This window comes from Chlorocebus sabaeus, chromosome 20 (assembly GCF_047675955.1).
Source record: "Chlorocebus sabaeus isolate Y175 chromosome 20, mChlSab1.0.hap1, whole genome shotgun sequence".
NCBI classification, from domain to species: Eukaryota; Metazoa; Chordata; class Mammalia; order Primates; family Cercopithecidae; genus Chlorocebus; species Chlorocebus sabaeus.
The window spans coordinates 125,067,310-125,083,517 of record NC_132923.1 but is presented as its reverse complement, the minus strand read 5'-3'; the positions used below and the strand labels follow the sequence as shown (position 1 = coordinate 125,083,517).

Below are 16,208 nucleotides of genomic sequence, written 5' to 3'. Positions count from 1 at the left end.
CTCACAAGGATCATATGAGGTAGGTATCCTAAATAGCCCGTTTACACAGGGAAGTGGGAAGGAGAGAGGGTGCCCCCAAGGACGAGACACAAGCTGTTGCCACATCAGCACTTTGCGCCTGGACGGTCCCCCAGTTGTCCTGGCTGCAGGCAGTCCCAACAGCCCGCTTCCTGGAATATTAGCCAGGCAGGATACGCCCTGGGCGACAGAAACTCCGACTTTTGCCAGAGGACCCCAGGTACTGCCTGGGCGGTGGCGGGAGCCTGGAGCTAGGCGGAAGGCGCGCCTGCAGACGCCGTCTCCTAGCAACCGAGCGGCAGTCACGTGACCCGCTCCAGCCCGCTTCACGTGGTCCGGAGCGGCGCTGGGGTTGGAGTCGCCGCAAAGGGCGGGGCGGGGCCGGGCAAGTTTGTTCCCCGAGTTCGGAGCCCAGGAGCCCCGCGCAGGTGCCCTCGGCCTGGGTCGAGATGGAGCTGCCTGCTGTGAACCTGAAGGTGGCAACGGGCTGGGGATGGGGGGGTTCCCCTTTGCGGGAGGAGGTGGGGCATTTGCATTTTCCAGGAAGGTGGGAGGACCGGGAGTTTGGGGGAAAGAGGGATGGGAGGGAGGAAGGGAAGGTACAGACCCCACGCGAGAAGGAGGTGGGCAGGCAGGCCACAGCAGGGAGAGTGAGTCAGGCACAGGCCAGCAGGGTGACGCAGAGGGGCCGTTGGAGGTGGCAGGGGAGGGCAAGGGCCGTCCCTTCCCGGACTCAGACCTTCCAGCAGGCAGCGCTGGTCCCAGGATTGCTGTTGCCCGCACGCCCAGAATTCCCCTGGAGGAGGAAGAAGGCGCGCGGGAGGGGCTTGGAGGCGGCTCACCTACCCCGCGCGGGGTCAGGGACTGGGCCTGCCCCCGGGTCCCAGCACCGTCCCAGGACCTCCTTATTTGCTAAGTCGGGTTCAGGAAATCTGATGTTCCCAAGCAATTGGTTTTATAAAGTTTACATGTCCAGCGCCCTTATTTCATAATTAAGAAGCACAAACTCCCACAGAAATTACTTAAAAGCAGAAAACCCCAACTTTGTGCACTGGGGAAAACGTTGCAGGGCTTCCTGTGGTGTCTTCATTTCCTGAGCCAAGCCGTGAGCTCAGTCCGGGTCTGGGTGCCAGCGGCTGTTCTTCTTTTTCTCCCCACCCAGCACCATCGCTCACGTGTCTGGGCTCCGTTTGCATGAGAGGGGCTAGGGGCTTTAGCTTTGGTCAGGAAGGTGTGGACCTTGGACCAAACCGGCCATTTTGGGTCTTAGTGCATCCTCCTTTGAGGCAATATCCAGGAATGTCCTCTTACTCATAAGTGACGAAGCATTTAGCTCCCTGTTGGTGTCTGGCAGTAAAGGAACCTGAGAGATAGATGGTTACAAAACAATGGCTTAATACACTTTATTATTACACAACATCTGTGCTGACTTGCCATGGGCCCGTTTCCCTTCTTCATCATACTTGCTTCAGCAAACCTTCCTGAAGCTTCCAGTCAACGGTGGTGGGGAGACATGGCTGGAGCAGGGACATGGGCTTGGGTGGAACATTCAGCTGGGAAGAAATTTACGTGACAGCAACCGAAGTTTGTTGGTATCAGTACCCACTCTATTCCAGGCAACGTGGGGTTAACACCAACTGCCTTTTCTCTGATGAGGGATTTGCTTAAAATAATTGCTGAGAGAGGATCAGGTGGGGGCGGTGGGAGGGATAGAGCTCTCATTTATGGGCTTCTGTGGTGTGCCAGGTTATATAATCAAGGCAGCCTTATGAGAAAGCTGATGTGGTCATCTTTTTACAGATGAGCAAACTTCAGCTTAGACTGGGTAAGTTGCCAAGGTCCCACAGGCAGTAAGTGGCAGTATCAGGATTTGAACCCATAGGGCTCAGACTCCAGGGCCAGGTCCTTTCTGGGGTACCAGCTTAGTTAGGGCTGACTTTAACCTTGGCTGTTTCTGTCTTTTGGGAGGGCTTAGTCTCTTAGGGGCTTTTTTGAGCAACTTTTTAGGCCCGACAGGCTAAGAGCATCCACAAGTATGAGCTATGCTGGGCAGCTCAGCCAGGATGAAAAGGCTGGTCCTCCCTTTGACTTGGCAAACAAGATCCCCCATCTCCAAGGGTGTTAGCCGCTATCAGTCAGAGACAACTAAGTGCTGGGTGGCCCTGAGGGGTCAGGGTTGCCAGGTCATGTACAGGAGATCCAGGTGAATTTGAATTTCAGGTCAACAACGAACAGTTTTTTAGTAGAGTAAGTCTCAGGCAATATGTGGAACATATTAACAAATTATTCATGATCTCGTATTGGGAATTAACTGGGTGTTCTGTATTTTTGTTTGCTGAACCTGGCCATCCTGTGGAGAGCAGCTGTTGACTCCTTGCTTGCAGGCACTTAGGGGATGTTCTGAGATCAGAGCCCTTCAGGAGGTGGGGAACTGCTCCCTGCGGCCTGCACTCCCTCATTTTGTATATTCCTTGGGCAAGGGCTGAGTGCCCGCTTCTGCCCAGCTCAACCAGAGTGGGCAGTGGTGTGCCAGGTGAGAAGAAACAGCTGCCCCAGGCCCTTTGCACAAAGGGCAGCCCCTGACTGAGCCTTGTCCATGTAAGAATGACATTGTGGGCCAGGTGTGGTGACTAAGCCCTGTCCATGCAAGAATGACATTGTGGGCCAGGTGCGGTGGCTCACTCCTGTAATCCCAGCACTTTGGGAGGCCGAGGTGGGTGGATCATGAGGTCAGGAGATCAAGACCATCCTGGCTAACATGGTGAAACCCCATCTCTACTGAAAATACAAAAACAAAATGAGCCGGGCGTGGTGGTGGGCACCTGTAGTCCCAGCTACTCGGGCGGCTGAGGCGGGAGAATGGCATGAACCCAGGAGGCATAGCTTGCAGCGAGCTGAGATCGCGCCACTGTATTCCAGCCTGGGCGACAGAACGAGACTCCGTCTCAAAAAAAAAAAAAAAAAAGAAAGAAAAAGAATGACATTGTGATGAGCTTAGAAAGGACTGGACTTGGGTTCAGAGGTCTTGTGGGAAGAGGACCTTGGGAGGAGGATCCTTTGGTCTAGCAGGTAGTGTAGCATTAGGGTTAAGAACTCAATAATGAACTCAGTAATGAGGGATGCAGGGCTGACTTCCTGACAGGCACTGTGTGGAGCGCTTTCCACACCTCTCCACCTCCCTGTACCACTGGATCCACACAACAACACTGAAGAAGGCATTATTGCCCTGCTTTACAGAAGAGCAAACAGCTGTTCTGAGAGGTCAGGTGACTTGCCCAAGGTCATTAAGTTCTAAAGTCATGGAGCCAGGATCAGATCCACCTGTTTGCCTCCAGCACCCACGAAGTTAACCGCTGCACGACTCTGCCTCCCATCTGTGGCAGCCCTGGCTGGTGTCCTGGGGCCCCGGCCACCCTGGGGGTTCTCACTAGCGCATGTAACGGGCCACCAAGTGTTTGCACAGGACTGGTAGGAGTATATTCCATTTCTGGGAAGTCCTACCCCACCACGTGGGTCCTCTAGTGGCAAACAGAGGGTTGAAGTCTTGGTCTTCATGCCCTGTTGGTTTCTCTTCAACCTTTCCTTCTCCAGGTTAGACTTCCTCATTTCCATCCGCCCTCTACGGCTCTTTGAGATCCTGACAGTGTAGCACAGTGGACAGAGCACAGGCTTTGCGGGCAGGCAGGTCTGCATTCAAGGTCTTGAGTAGGTTTCTCAGTATCAATTTCTTCCTTGTAAAAAGAAGATAAATACAATCCCTACCTCCTAGGATGATGGATCCCATGGTCCAGGAGGTAGTCTAGAATTAGGGTTACAAATTCAGGCTGGGCCAGGCGTGGTGGCTCACGCCTGTAATCCTAGCACTTTGAGAGACCCAGGCAGGTGGATCACTTGAGGTCAGGAGTTCGAGACCAGCCTGGCCAACATGATGTAACCCCACCTCTACTAAAAATACAAAAATTAGCCGGGTGTGGTGGTGCTCACCTGTAGTCCCAGCTACTCAGGAGGCTGAGGCACTGAAGATCACTTGAACCTGGGAGGCAGAGGTTGCAGTGAGTTGAGATCGCACCACTGCACTCCAGCCTGGGCGACAGAGCAAGACTCCGTTTCATAAAACAGACAAACCTCCGGCTGGATACATCGATTCTGATATTTGTGTCTGGGCTCTGTTGTTTGTAAGCTTTATGAATATGGGCCAATTTACTTAACCTCTCAGAGCCTCAGTTCTACCCCATACAGTTACACAGATGATATGAGTTAGGTGCACCCCATACAGTTACACGGATGACATGAGTTAGGTGCAGTGCAGGTTAGACGCATGGCAGGCAGGTGCTTGTCAGTAGCAGGAGTTGCTGCTCTTGTTGACGATAGAGGATCCCTGTCCCACATAAGTATTTAACAGTTAGTAAACGGATACTTACAGTGACTGTCCAGATAGATGCTTGTCTCTAGCAGTTGAGGCACCCCGTGGGACAAATGGATACTGCCTCCGTTTCGCAGAAGGGAGCCTGAGGCCTTGGTGCCTGGACCAGCACCCAGGTCTTCTGTTCCAACATAGCATCCTGGGACCCTCTGCTGCCTTGGCCCTTTGACCCCTGTCTGGGAAAGAGCTGGGCGGCCTCCCCTGGGCTGAGCACTGTAGTGAGAGTCCAGGGGCTGAGGTCCATCTTTCCTGTCCAGCTGGGAAAGGTCCTGGCCCTGCCACCCATTTAGCTCAGGTCCCTCCCCTGCTTCCAGCTCCTCTTTCAGGCAGTACCTGAGAATCCTGTGTCTCTTTGGCTACCAGGAAGCTCCCCCAGGGCCAACAGACAGTGCTTTTGTCCTGACAGTTACTGGCCCCTCTTTCCCTGGGCTGCCAGGAAGGGCAGGGCCCGTTTGGCTTAGTTTCTCCCTGGAGCCTTCCTGCACATTAAGGCCTCTCTGGGTGTCCTTCTGTTACAAAGATGAGGAAACTGAGGCAGGGGAGGCTTAGGCTTCTGGACATTTCTTTTCCCAGGGACTTAAGAGAAGCACATGGTGCTAACTTTCTTCATGTTTATCAAACCAAAGTGACGTCACGCAGCGGGGACTGTGTGTGTTCTAGTGTGTTCTAAGGATCTGCAGTATTTCCAGGTTACATTGTTTTCTTCCCTAACAGAGATGGCAGAGGTGTGGACCCAGCTGGGTGCCCACTGTGTGCTACAGGCCCTTCCAGCGCTAGGAGGTCTTTATCTCACAGGTTGTAAGCGTGACCCTTGGGGTGCCCTGCAGATCAGCGGCCCCCGTGGGACTCAGCCTTTCATGCTAACTGCATTCTCTCCAGAATAATCCAGGGCTCTGCAGGGCCCATTTATTAAAGACCTTTTGTGCACACAGTCTAGGCATAGGAGCCAGAGCATTGAAAATGAAGATCATTTCCAAAACAAGCCCAGAGTGGGAAGAGTTAGGTGTCGATTTTGGGGAGGAAAGGGGCGATGGGAGCTTCCTCCCCTCTGTCTCTTTCCTTGGTGTCTTCTTTAAGTCTAAAAGCTGGATGTTGGGACCACTGTGGCTGACTGTGTGGTCTGGCCCTGAGCGAGTTCCTTTCTGTCTATGGTCCAGGGTTTACTATCAGACAGAGGAGACAGCGGTTAGCTCTGAAGATAAAGATCAGAATCATCCTCATGCCCAGCCCTGCCTGCCCCCAACTTCCTGTCCCTCCCTCCTCTTCCTTCCACTCACCTTCCACTCCAGCCACACTGGCTTCTCTTCAGTTTCCAGAAAGTTCCATGCCCCTCTTCTGCCACAGAGCCTTTGTGGGTGCCGTCCCTCCTGCTCAAAATGCTCTTCTTCCCCTTCTGCCTCCCCCATCCCTTCCTCGGAGAAGCCCCTGACCTCCCCACCCTCCCAGCCTCCCTGCTGTTCAATTAGGTGCCCTTTAGCTTGCTATAGCTTTCCTTCAGGATGAGGGTTCACTGCACCTCCATTGCTAGGGCAGAGTACCTGGTTAGCGATGTCAGTCCTGAGAGTGCAGCTCCAAATCTGCTCTGCACACCTCTGACTCCCCAGGGTGGATGAAAAGCAGGTGCCAGTGATGCTGGGTGACACTAAATGTTTAAGAAACTTAACACCATTTGATCACTTCAAGCCCCTGGGAATTGAAATCCATGGAAAACTATACCTCCCCGCCTCAGTTTCCCCATCTTTGTAATGGGGAGAGGCCTGATGGCTGGACAACACAGCCTGGGTCTGAGTCCTGGCTCTGCCATTGGCCTGCTCTGTGACCTTGGGCAAGTGACTTCCTTCTGAACCTCAGTTTTCTCAGCTGTAAAATGGGGATAATAAGACCTCAGAGGATTGTGAGGATTTAGTGCTTTTATATACAGAAAGCACTTAGAATGGCACCTAGCATGTAGGGAGTGCCCAATAGTAGACGAAGGTAGGTGAGGTGATGGCAAAGATTCCTTCTAGAGCTCGCCTTCTGTAAACACACTACTCAGCCTGGTCAGAGTCTCGAGATCTTCTTAAAGTTTTGTGCATCGGTCCTTACAGAATTATTTTCCTAGCCTTTTGGAGCTGGGAGAGGAATTTCTTTTGGGCCACAGAGCCAGGCCCCTTGTGGTTCACTCTGGCCCCCGGTCCTGGAGGTGAAGGTGAAGTATCTCAGCTGCCAGCTCTGGATTCCATCTGCCCCCATGTGTGAACCTTTCTCACAAGCCCAAACAGTTCCCAGCTGAAGGCCTGCGCCCCCAGCGAGGAGGTTGGGTGCACTGGTTTTGGAGGCGAGTTTGAAATTTAATTCCAGTTTTGCTACTTGCTACCTGTGGAGTCTTGATCAACATAATTTATCTCTCAGTCTTGTTTTCTCATCTGTGAAATGGCAATAATAGTATCTGTTCCAGAGGCTGCTGTGAGGTCCAGATAAGGTCATGTGAGACGGTTGGCATAGGGCCTGGCACATAGTTGGTGTGTGGTCAAAAGTAACTCTTCTAGAAATGTTTTTTCTCCTCTGCCAGAGCGAGTTTGTCTGTCTTTCTTTTCTTTCTTTCCCTCTTTCCTTTCTTTCCCTTCTTTCCTTCCTTTCCCTTCCCCTTCCCCTTCCCTTTCCCTATCCTCTTCCCCTTCTCCTTCCCCTTCCCCCCTCCCTCCCTCCCTCCCTTCCTTCCTTCCTCCCTCCCTTCCTCCCTTCCTCCCTTCCTCCCTCCCTCACTGCCTCCCTTCCCCGCTTCCCCCTTCCCCCCTTCCCTCCTTCCTTCCTTCCTTCCTTCCTTCCTTCCTTCCTTCCTTCCTTCCTTCCTTCCTTCCTCCCTCCCTCCCTCCCTCCCTCTGTCCCCCAGGCTGTAGTGCAGTGGCGCGATCTTCACTCACTGCATACTCGACCTCACTGGCTCAAGTGATTCTCCCACCTCAGCTTCCCAAGTAGCTGGGACTATAGGCGTACTCCACCATGCCTGGCTAATTTTTTGATTTTTTGTAGAGATGGGGTCTTACTTTGTTGGCCAGGTTGTTCTCGAACTCCTGGGCTCAAGCGGTCTTCCCCCTCAACCTCCTAGCATGTTGGGATTACAGGCGTGAGCCACCAGACCCGGCCCGGAGTTCTTTTTCGCAGGTGGTGAGGGCTCCTTCTGCCTTTCCACCCAGGCCGGAAACCCTGGCCTTCTTCGCAAACCTTGCCCGTGTCTGTGCCAGCACGCTGCCTCTGCCCCAGGCATGTGGCGTCTCTCCCTTCCAGCCTGCCCCCTTGATCCCTTGAGTGAACTTCTCCTAGGGCCCTCATTGACCACCAGGCCTGTTGAAGCTTCCAATTTGGGGCTTCCAGCCTCCCCAAAATCTCTGTGCCACCCCACCCCCACCCCAACCATCTCCACGCTCACCACCACCCACGCAGGGCCTGGGGCTCGGCCCCACCTTTCTTGGCTGAGCCCTGCTCATACTTTGTGCTCAACCCGGGTCCCTCCTCTTTGGAAGCTCTTGCTGCAGCTGCCTGCCCTCCCGAGGCATCTGCTTTTTTTTTTTTTTTTTTTTTTTTTGGGATGGCGTCCCACTCTGTTGCCCAGGCTGGAATGCAGTGGCCTGATCTGGGCTCCCTGCAACCTCTGCCTCCCAGGTTCAAGCAATTTTCATGCCTCAACTTCTGGAGTAGCTGGGATTACAGGTGCCCACCACCACGCCTAGCTAATTTCTGTATTTTTAGTAGAGATGGAGTTTTACCATGTTGGCCAGGCTGGTCTCGAACTCCTGACCTCAAGTGATCTGCTTGCCTCGGCCTCCCAAAGTGCTGGGATTACAGGCATGAGCCACTAGCCCAGGCCCATCTGCTCTTTTTTTATGTGCTTTCCAGTCAGGGCCTTGTTGATGTCCTGGAGTAGAGACCAGTTCCAGGAGAGGAGGCTGTTATTTTAAGGACATAGAGGGCATTAAAAAGGGTAAAATATTGTAGTCAGGTGCAGTGGCTCCTGCCTATAATCCCAGCACTTTGGGAGACCAAGGTGGGTGGATTGCTTGAGCCCAGGAATTTGAGACTAGCCTAGTTAACATAGGGAGACCTTGTCTCTACAAAAAAAAAAAAAAAAATAGCTGGGCGTGGTGGTACACACCTGTAGTCCCAGCTACTGGGGAGGCTGAAGCAGAAGGATCACTTAAGCCCAGGAGTTGGAGTCTGCAGTGAGCTGTGATGGTGCCACTGAACTCCAGCCTGACCCACAGAGCAAGACCCTGTCTCAAAATTAAAAAAGAAGAAAGTAGAATATTGCAGAAATCCAGAAGAATAGCCAGAGGGATTTTTGTTGTTGTTGTTTTTCCTTACCATAGGACATACCAAGCTATCTCCCTGTAGAAGAGTCTCAGTGGTGTCCCTCATTGCACTTGGCATGAAGCCCACGCTCCTTCCCAAGGCCCTCAGGCCCCCCTACCTGTCCCCAGCCACCCTCCCTTTGCTGGCTTTCTCCAGCCACAACAGCTGCTTTCCCCTCTGCCCCCCCACACAGTGCCCCAGCTCCAGTGTCCCAAGAAATCACCCTCATGTGAGCCCCCCACCCCACCACTCTGCCTCTTCTGATTTCAGAGCAGATTCCCTGCATTCCACAAAGGAGCCTCCCGCCCTTGTGTTACAGGAACGGGGTCCTGATCCAGACCCCAAGAGAGGGTTCTTGGATCTCGCACAAGAAAGAATTCAGGGCGAGTCCACAGAGTAAAGTGAAAGCAAGTTTATTAAGAAAGTAAAAGAATAAAAGAATGGCTACTCCATAGGCAGAGCATCCCTGAGGGCTGCTGCTTGCCCTTTTATTTTTTTAATTAATTTGTTTGTTTGTTTACCTTTGAGATGGAGTTTCGCTCTTGTCCCCCAGGCTGGAGTGCAATGGCACGATATCAGCTCACTGCAACCTCCATCTCCCAGGTTCAATCAATTCTCCTGTCTCAGCCTCCTGAGTAGCTGGGACTACAGGCGCACACCACCATGCCTGGCTAATTTTTGTATTTTTTGGTAGAGACAGGGTTTCACCATGTTGGCCAGGCTGGTCCTGAACTCTTGACCTCAGGTGATCCACCCGCCTCAGCCTCCCAAAGTGCTGGGATTACAGGTGTGAGCCACCGCGCCCAGCCTGGTTGCCCATTTTTATAGTTATTTCTTGATAATACGCTAACCTAGGGGTAGATTATTCATGCCTCCCCTTTTTAGACCATAAGGGGTAACTTTGTGACGTTGCCATGGCAGTTGTAAACTGTCATGACGCTGGTGGAAGTGTAGCAGTGAGGACGACCAGAGTTTACTCTTGTGGCCATCTTGATTTGGGTGGGTTTTAGCCAGCTTCTTTACTGTAACCTGTTTTGTCAGCAAGGTCTTTATGACCCGTACCTTGTGCTGACCTCCTATCTCATCCTGTGACTTAGAATGCCTTAACCGTCTGGGAACGCAGCCCACTAGGTTTCAGCCTTATTTTACCCAGCTCCTATTCAAGATGGAGTTGCTCTGGTTCAAACACCTCTGACTCTTGGAAGGGGTGTGGGTGTCAGTGAAGGCATGAAGCGGCCCCTCCCTGACCTGGCCTGCTTTCTTCCTCCTCCTTCACTCCTGGGCCACCTGCAGTTGCTGGTTTGTCTTTTCAACAGACATTTCTGAGGCCCTTAGAGGTGCTGGGTGCGGGGGCCTCCTGTGTTTTCTGCACCCAATGCTTTCCTGCCCCTGTGGTGGTCATGTTCACAGACCTCTTCTCCCCCCCTTGTCGTACCACAGGTGATTCTCCTAGGTCACTGGCTGCTGACAACCTGGTAAGTGACTCTGTGGGTATCTCTGTCTCCTGCGGTCTCAGGGTCTGTGTCAGCCGGGTCAGGTCCTGGCTCTGCCATGTTTTAGCCGGGTCACTTTGGGCCAAACAGCTGTGCCTCTCAGGTCATCTGTACAATAGGCATAAAGATTGCACACCCTGCAGGAGCTGGGAGGGAGACGAGGAAGAGTGCTCATCAGAGCTCCCCAGGGCCTGCCCCGCAGTGAGGCCTCAGCATTGCGGCTTGATTTTCACCTTTACCATCTGTTGAGCTTCTGGAGACATTTCTCTGCCAAACCAAGACTGGAAACCCCTGAGCTCACATGTGCGCTTTGTAAACTTCGCAGTGCAGCGCACAGGGCAACAGCTGTGAGTAATATGAACAGTAACCATCATGGTTCACGACCTTGAGAAGCAGGGCCAAAATACAGATTTCTTAGTCACACTTCCCCAAGATTCTGAGTTGGTGATTCTGGGCTGGGACCCAGGCACCTACTTTCTTAAAAGCAAAAGATAAGATGGTTTATTCAAAGACATATTGAACCAAATGGCACTTCACACCTGCCTTGTACATGTCTTCTGCATGTTACACTGCAGTGAATGTCTTATAAATCTAGGAAGCATTGGTAATAAACGAGGTAGACTTGGTCGCTGTCCTCCTGAGTCGTCTTTGCAGCACAGCAGGGTGAGCAAGAGCATGGCCTCTCCAGCCAGACTCCAAATCCCAGGCCCACTGCTCAGCAGCTGTGTGACCTTGGGCAAGTTACTTAACCTCTCTGTGCCTTAGTTTCCTTATCTCTAAAGTAAGGATAACAGTAATACTGCCTTCCTAGGGTTGTTAATATAAATGCACATAAATGAGTTAATTTAAAGCACTTAGAACCATGCCAGGTACTAGCAAGTGATCTGTGTTCACTATGATTTTGATTGGATTGACAAGCAAATAAGTAAGTCAACAACGTCAGTTAGTGGCAATACCCTAAAAAAGATACTAGGGCGGAGCTTGTGTTAGGAAAATGACAAGGTTGTACTTAGCACTGGTGGGTGAGGGATGGAGTCTCAGGGTGAACATTCAAGTTGCCACTGAATGACAAAAGGAGGGCCAGGTGTCAGGGTAGAGGGTGCCCGCCACACAGGACAGTGGCTGGGAGGTCAACAAGGGCAGAGCTGTGTCCGGGATCCCACGGGCCCCTTAGGTCCTGGTGAAGAGCCTGCATTTTATTCTAAATGGGACAGAAAACTGTTGGAGGATTTTTAGCAGAGGAGTGACAGCATCTGGCTACATTATGGGTTGCTGTTTGGAGAACAGAGTGGCAGTCAGGACACTGGCACAGGGTGGCTGCGGCTGTCATCTGGCAGGAGAGGGAGGTGCTTTGGATCCACAGGGACACAGCCAGATCCAGGGTCTGGGTGGGAGGCAGAGCCCATAGGATTTGCTGGCACACAGCCAAGTGGCCTCGAGGACTATGGTGTGTTCTGGGAGGAGGCCCTGAGACCCCGGAGCAGGAGGGAGGTGACCTGTGGGGTGGTGGTCGCCTGACAGGACTGCGCTACCTCTTCCTACAGGGGCTGCATTGTATTCTCAGGCCCCTATGCCTGGGCCAACTTCACCGTCCTGGCCTTGGGCGTGTGGGCTGTGGCTCAGCGGGACTCCATCGACGCCATAAGCATGGTGAGCCAGGGTGGGGGAGAGGCGGCAGGGTGGGGGAGAGGCGGCAGGGTGGGGGAGAGGCGGCAGGGTGGAGGGCTGCAGCACAGGGTGAAGCACAGCCTGGCTCTGCCACCCTGTCCCGTCCCAATATTCTCCCTTTTTCTTGGGCTGCCACTTCCCATTGTCTAAAGCCTTGTTCATCAGCCTCCTGGGCTCCGGCCCATGCCTGTCTTCAGGAGCCCAGCCTGCTGCTCTTGTCTGGCTTAGAGAACCCCAAGTCTGCCATTATCTCCCCGAGGAAAGCCATGGGGTGGGTCCCACCGGTGCCTCAGATTAGCCACTTCGCCAGAGCAGCAGAACATCCCCTGTAACCTGCCTCTGGCGCTCTCTTTTAGGGGAGGGGCTATGGCTGGGAGACCCGGCCAAGGGGGCACTCCACACTTTAGGAAGTAGAGGTGACCCTGCCCCACCAAAACCTCCCACAGGGGGAGCTTCTCAGCACCCACCCAGCCCCGTGGGGCAGTGAGCGCTCCTGCACGGGCTCTACAAGCCAAGGCCAGGGCCTCAGGATAACTGAAAAGGGATTTTCTTTGTGTTGGAGACAGACTGGGTGAACTCCAAGGAACCTTCCTCTATGGCAGTTCTAGAGCCAAATCTTGTGCCTGTCATGGCCTTGGAGGTGACGGGAAATGGGTGGGGAGGGAGGCTCTAGTGGAACCGAGACCTGGACCCCCGGTGTCCCTGCCCCCAGACTGCAGTCCCAGCCAGCGGCTCCCCAACGGGGTCCTGCCTGCTTGCTTGATCTGTTTTCCAGCAAAACTCAAGGACACAGTAGGGCACGAAACAGCTTCTCATCCGGTATATGGTGGGGGAGCCACGGGGCGCGGTGCTCATCAGTGTGGTGTGTCTTGCAGTTTCTGGGTGGCTTGCTGGCCACCATCTTCCTGGACATCGTGCACATCAGCATCTTCTACCCGCGGGTCAGCCTCACGGACACGGGCCGCTTTGGCGCGGGCATGGCCATCCTCAGCTTGCTGCTCAAGCCGCTCTCCTGCTGCTTTGTCTACCACATGTACCGGGAGCGCGGGGGTGAGCTCCTGGTCCACACTGGTGAGGCCACTACCTCCAGCCAGCTCCCTACTCTTGTCTCTCCCTTGCCTGGCCCCCAGCCTCTCCCTCAGTGAGCCCGCCTTGCCCCATGGGGCCAGGGCTCAAGGTGCAGGGAGAGCGTGGCATGGGTGCTCTGCACCAGGCTGGACGGGTCCAAGCTCCTAGTGTCTGCTGCAGGAGCCCAGGGGTCCTCTGGCTGTCCTGGTCTGCCGTGACCTTCTCCTGCTATGAAGCTGAGGCTGGGCCCTTCTCTCAGCCCAGAGCACAGGCACAGCTTGCGGTATCATTTAGTTCCCAGGGGCAGCCCTGGGCTGTCTCCATCCTGAGGGCCACAGGCACCTACAGGTCTCCTTTCTGTTCCCACCGGGGCCCATCACTGGAACCCCATTTCTTGCCATGTGGGGTCTTCCCTCTCTTGAGGCAGAGACTGTGCTAGGTGGCCAAGGGAGAGCCCGCGCCAGTGTAGGCTGTGGGAGCTTCAGCGAAGACAGCCCTGAACAGGGAGTACTTCCGCTGCCCACTGGCCCCTCCCCACTCGCCCAGCCTTACACCTGCCCGCTCCCACGCCCTCTCTGAACTCCTGTACCCCTTCTCCTGGTGGCCGAGCCATTTGCCTGCTCTGACACCTCTCTCTCTTCCTTTCTCTCTCTCTTTGAGAGGAGTGGAGGGAGGTGGTGGGCTGTGGCCTCCTACCTTTCACTCCTGAGAAGAGATGCCCTAGGTGGCCTGTGAGTGCCACCAGCTGGTCGAGGGTAGGAATGGCCTGGGGCTGCCCACAGTGGCTGACGTCAGCACTGCCTGGGCCTGCCTCAGGTGAGGGGTGCCAGAATGTTTCTCCCATTAGACAGATGAGGAAACTGAGGCCCACATCCCTTGGGACTTGTTCAGGGTCTCAGGATGAATGTACAGAGTAGGGGATGGGAGTGAGGCATTGGGGTACTCGGAGCCCTACGGCCCTGCCTTGGACCCAGCCCCAGCCTCTGAGGCCATCTGGATATGGTAATGTGGTGTCTTTGTACCTGGGAGGGGAGCTGGAGAGGACTGCATGGGCCCGGGGCTGGCGTCCCTCTGCCAGGTTCCTGAGCACTCGCTGCCTGGGGAAGCCCATGGCACAGGGGCCAGGAGCCTGGCTTTGGATCGGCTGCCTAGGCGTGGATCCCAGCATCATCAGCTTCGAGCTGTGTGATCTTGGGCAAGTCAGTTCATCTCTTTGACCCACAGTTTCCCCATCTGTAAAGTGGGGACAATAAAATACCCGCTGCACAGGGATACGGCAGGATTGGATGAATAATACATGCTAAAGGTTGAGTGCCTGGGGCTGCTGCCTCTATCTCTGTGCATGATGTCAGGATGCCCAGCCCAAGGGTGGCGGGGGTAGGTCTTGGGTTGGACTTAGCCAAACATTCCGAGTTCTCACCCTTCATTTTTCTTTCCTGCCATGTCCCCTGCCACCCAGGTTTCCTTGGACCTTCTCAGGACCGTGGTGCCTACCAGACGATTGACTCAGCAGAGGCACCCGCAGATCCCTTTGCAGTCCCAGAGGGCAGGGGTCAAGATGCCCGAGGGTACTGAAGCCAGCCACACTGTGCCCGGCCCCGCCCCGGGCCTTCCTTGTGCCTGGGAGGTCGTTCTAGGGATGCTCCTGACCTCCATCTCTTGGACCTAAGATGGAATGTGTCCCCAGCTCAGGGATTGCCTGAACCAAGTGCCCTGAGAGGCCAAGAGCCCCCATGGGCCACCCAGTGCCTTGCACACTCCTATCCCAAACTCCCTGAGTCTTCCCCTCCCTTCAGGGCACCCACTGGTTCCCAGGCTGGAACCATGGTCTCTCTTCACCTCCTGCCGCACCACAGAGGCCTCCAGCTGAGTCCCGCCTGAGTGTGGCAGGCTCAGGCCTTTAAGGACCACTGATGCCCCCTGAGGCCTCCCCCGAGTTTGTCAGGCTTCAGTGGAAGCCCTGAGAGCTTCAGGTCTGCTCAGCTCCAGGAGCGGTCTGGCATGGGAGTGAGGCCCCGTGCTTCTCACTGCCTGGTCACGTGGTGGCTAGGGATGCAGGGCTGCAGGTCAGAGGCGTCAGCCACACTGTGACCCACCACAGCCTCCAGCCTCCCTTTTCAGAGCCACAGCATTAAAGTTTGGGGAATTCTATAGATGGGCTGTGTTTTGAGCCACTTTCAATCTCCTGGCTGGGCTGGGGCCTGGCCTTGTTCCTGGGAAGATTTCTCCTGCCAATTCCCGGGTGGAGCCTGCACTAGGCTGCCCCAGTCTGTCATGGCGGGAGGAAACGGACATGCGTGTTCGCTGAGCTGGGCTTGTGCCTGACTCTGGCCTAGCAGAGGCCACAGCAGAGAGAGCAACTGGTGGGTGCGGCGTGTGGGCATCCGTTTCTCTGAACCAGATGACGCAGGCACTGTTTTGAATCCTGCTCCGCCACTTACTAGCTGCATGCCTTCAGTGTCTTCTAGAATGGGTTGGTGCCTGCTCCAGGTGTATGGTGCCTGGCGTGAGGAGGGCTCCCTCAGTGATGGTGAAGTTGTTAGCAGTGGACTTGCTCCTCGGGCCAGTGACAATGCTAGGTTAGGAGGCAGGGGCGACCTCTTCCTGGCGGCCCCTGTGTCTGGTCACCACTGACTTGGGCTGACACATCCAGAAGTTCCCCAGGGCCCGGGCCCACCCCACGGACAGGTCTGGTGGTTCACAGCTTGCTCTTCTGCCCCTGGGCCCGAAGTGCCAGGGCTTTCCCAGGCCATCCTGGCTTGTCTCTGGCACAGGGTCAAGGCCTAGTGCACAGCCCCCACCATTCTCTTGTGTCCATCTGTCAATCAAAAGAGGCTTAGTACCTGCCTGGTGCCGAGCAGATAGGGCTGCAGTGGTGACCTTGGGAGCCTGCTCTCTCAACCTAAGAGTCTTCCCACCTGGAGGATTACAGACAGAGGCAAGAGCTCTGAAAGAAGGGGACGCAGGCCTCTGGGCCAGGGAGGAAGGCTGCTGTGGGGAAGGGGCTGTGCTCCGGGCAGAGGCTGCTGAGCAGCTGCAGTTGTAAGAAACTGGAAACAGCCTCGCTGTCAGGAGATGGACTTCATTATAGGGAGTATGGACCAGTAAGCCACGGTCCATTCATCGTATGGAGCACGGTGCAGCAGTTACAGCCGATAAACCAGACCTTCTACCAACGTTGGTCCCCTGCAAATGTGAACAAAGCAGAT

The 16,208-nt window shown here is 54.7% G+C and overlaps 1 protein-coding gene across 2 annotated transcripts; it reads left to right on the top strand.

Annotated features, from left to right (window-relative positions):
* Positions 1-360: 360 nt before the first annotated feature.
* AGTRAP (angiotensin II receptor associated protein) lies at positions 361-15,154 on the top strand. 2 transcript variants are annotated; one of them, XM_007980546.3, is made up of 5 exons: positions 361-494; positions 10,211-10,245; positions 11,808-11,913; positions 12,807-13,002; positions 14,459-15,154. In XM_007980546.3, exons 1-5 carry the CDS (start codon positions 468-470, stop codon positions 14,572-14,574), a joined length of 480 nt encoding a protein of 159 aa, XP_007978737.1. In that variant the 5' UTR covers positions 361-467; the 3' UTR covers positions 14,575-15,154. The 2 variants fall into 2 exon arrangements, with proteins under 2 accessions (XP_007978737.1, XP_007978738.1); XM_007980547.3 differs by having other exon boundaries at positions 368-494; positions 12,807-12,981.
* Positions 15,155-16,208: the final 1,054 nt, after the last annotated feature.

What these genes read in the sequence shown, in the direction of transcription:
- AGTRAP (XM_007980546.3), top strand. Translation starts at nt 468, where the DNA reads ATGGAGCTGCCTGCTGTGAACCTGAAG. An exon ending in TGCCTGCTGTGAACCTGAAG is followed by an intron (nt 495 to 10,210) that starts GTGGCAACGGGC and finishes GTCGTACCACAG; the next exon opens with GTGATTCTCCTAGGTCACTG. An exon ending in TGAGCTCCTGGTCCACACTG is followed by an intron (nt 13,003 to 14,458) that starts GTGAGGCCACTA and finishes CCTGCCACCCAG; the next exon opens with GTTTCCTTGGACCTTCTCAG.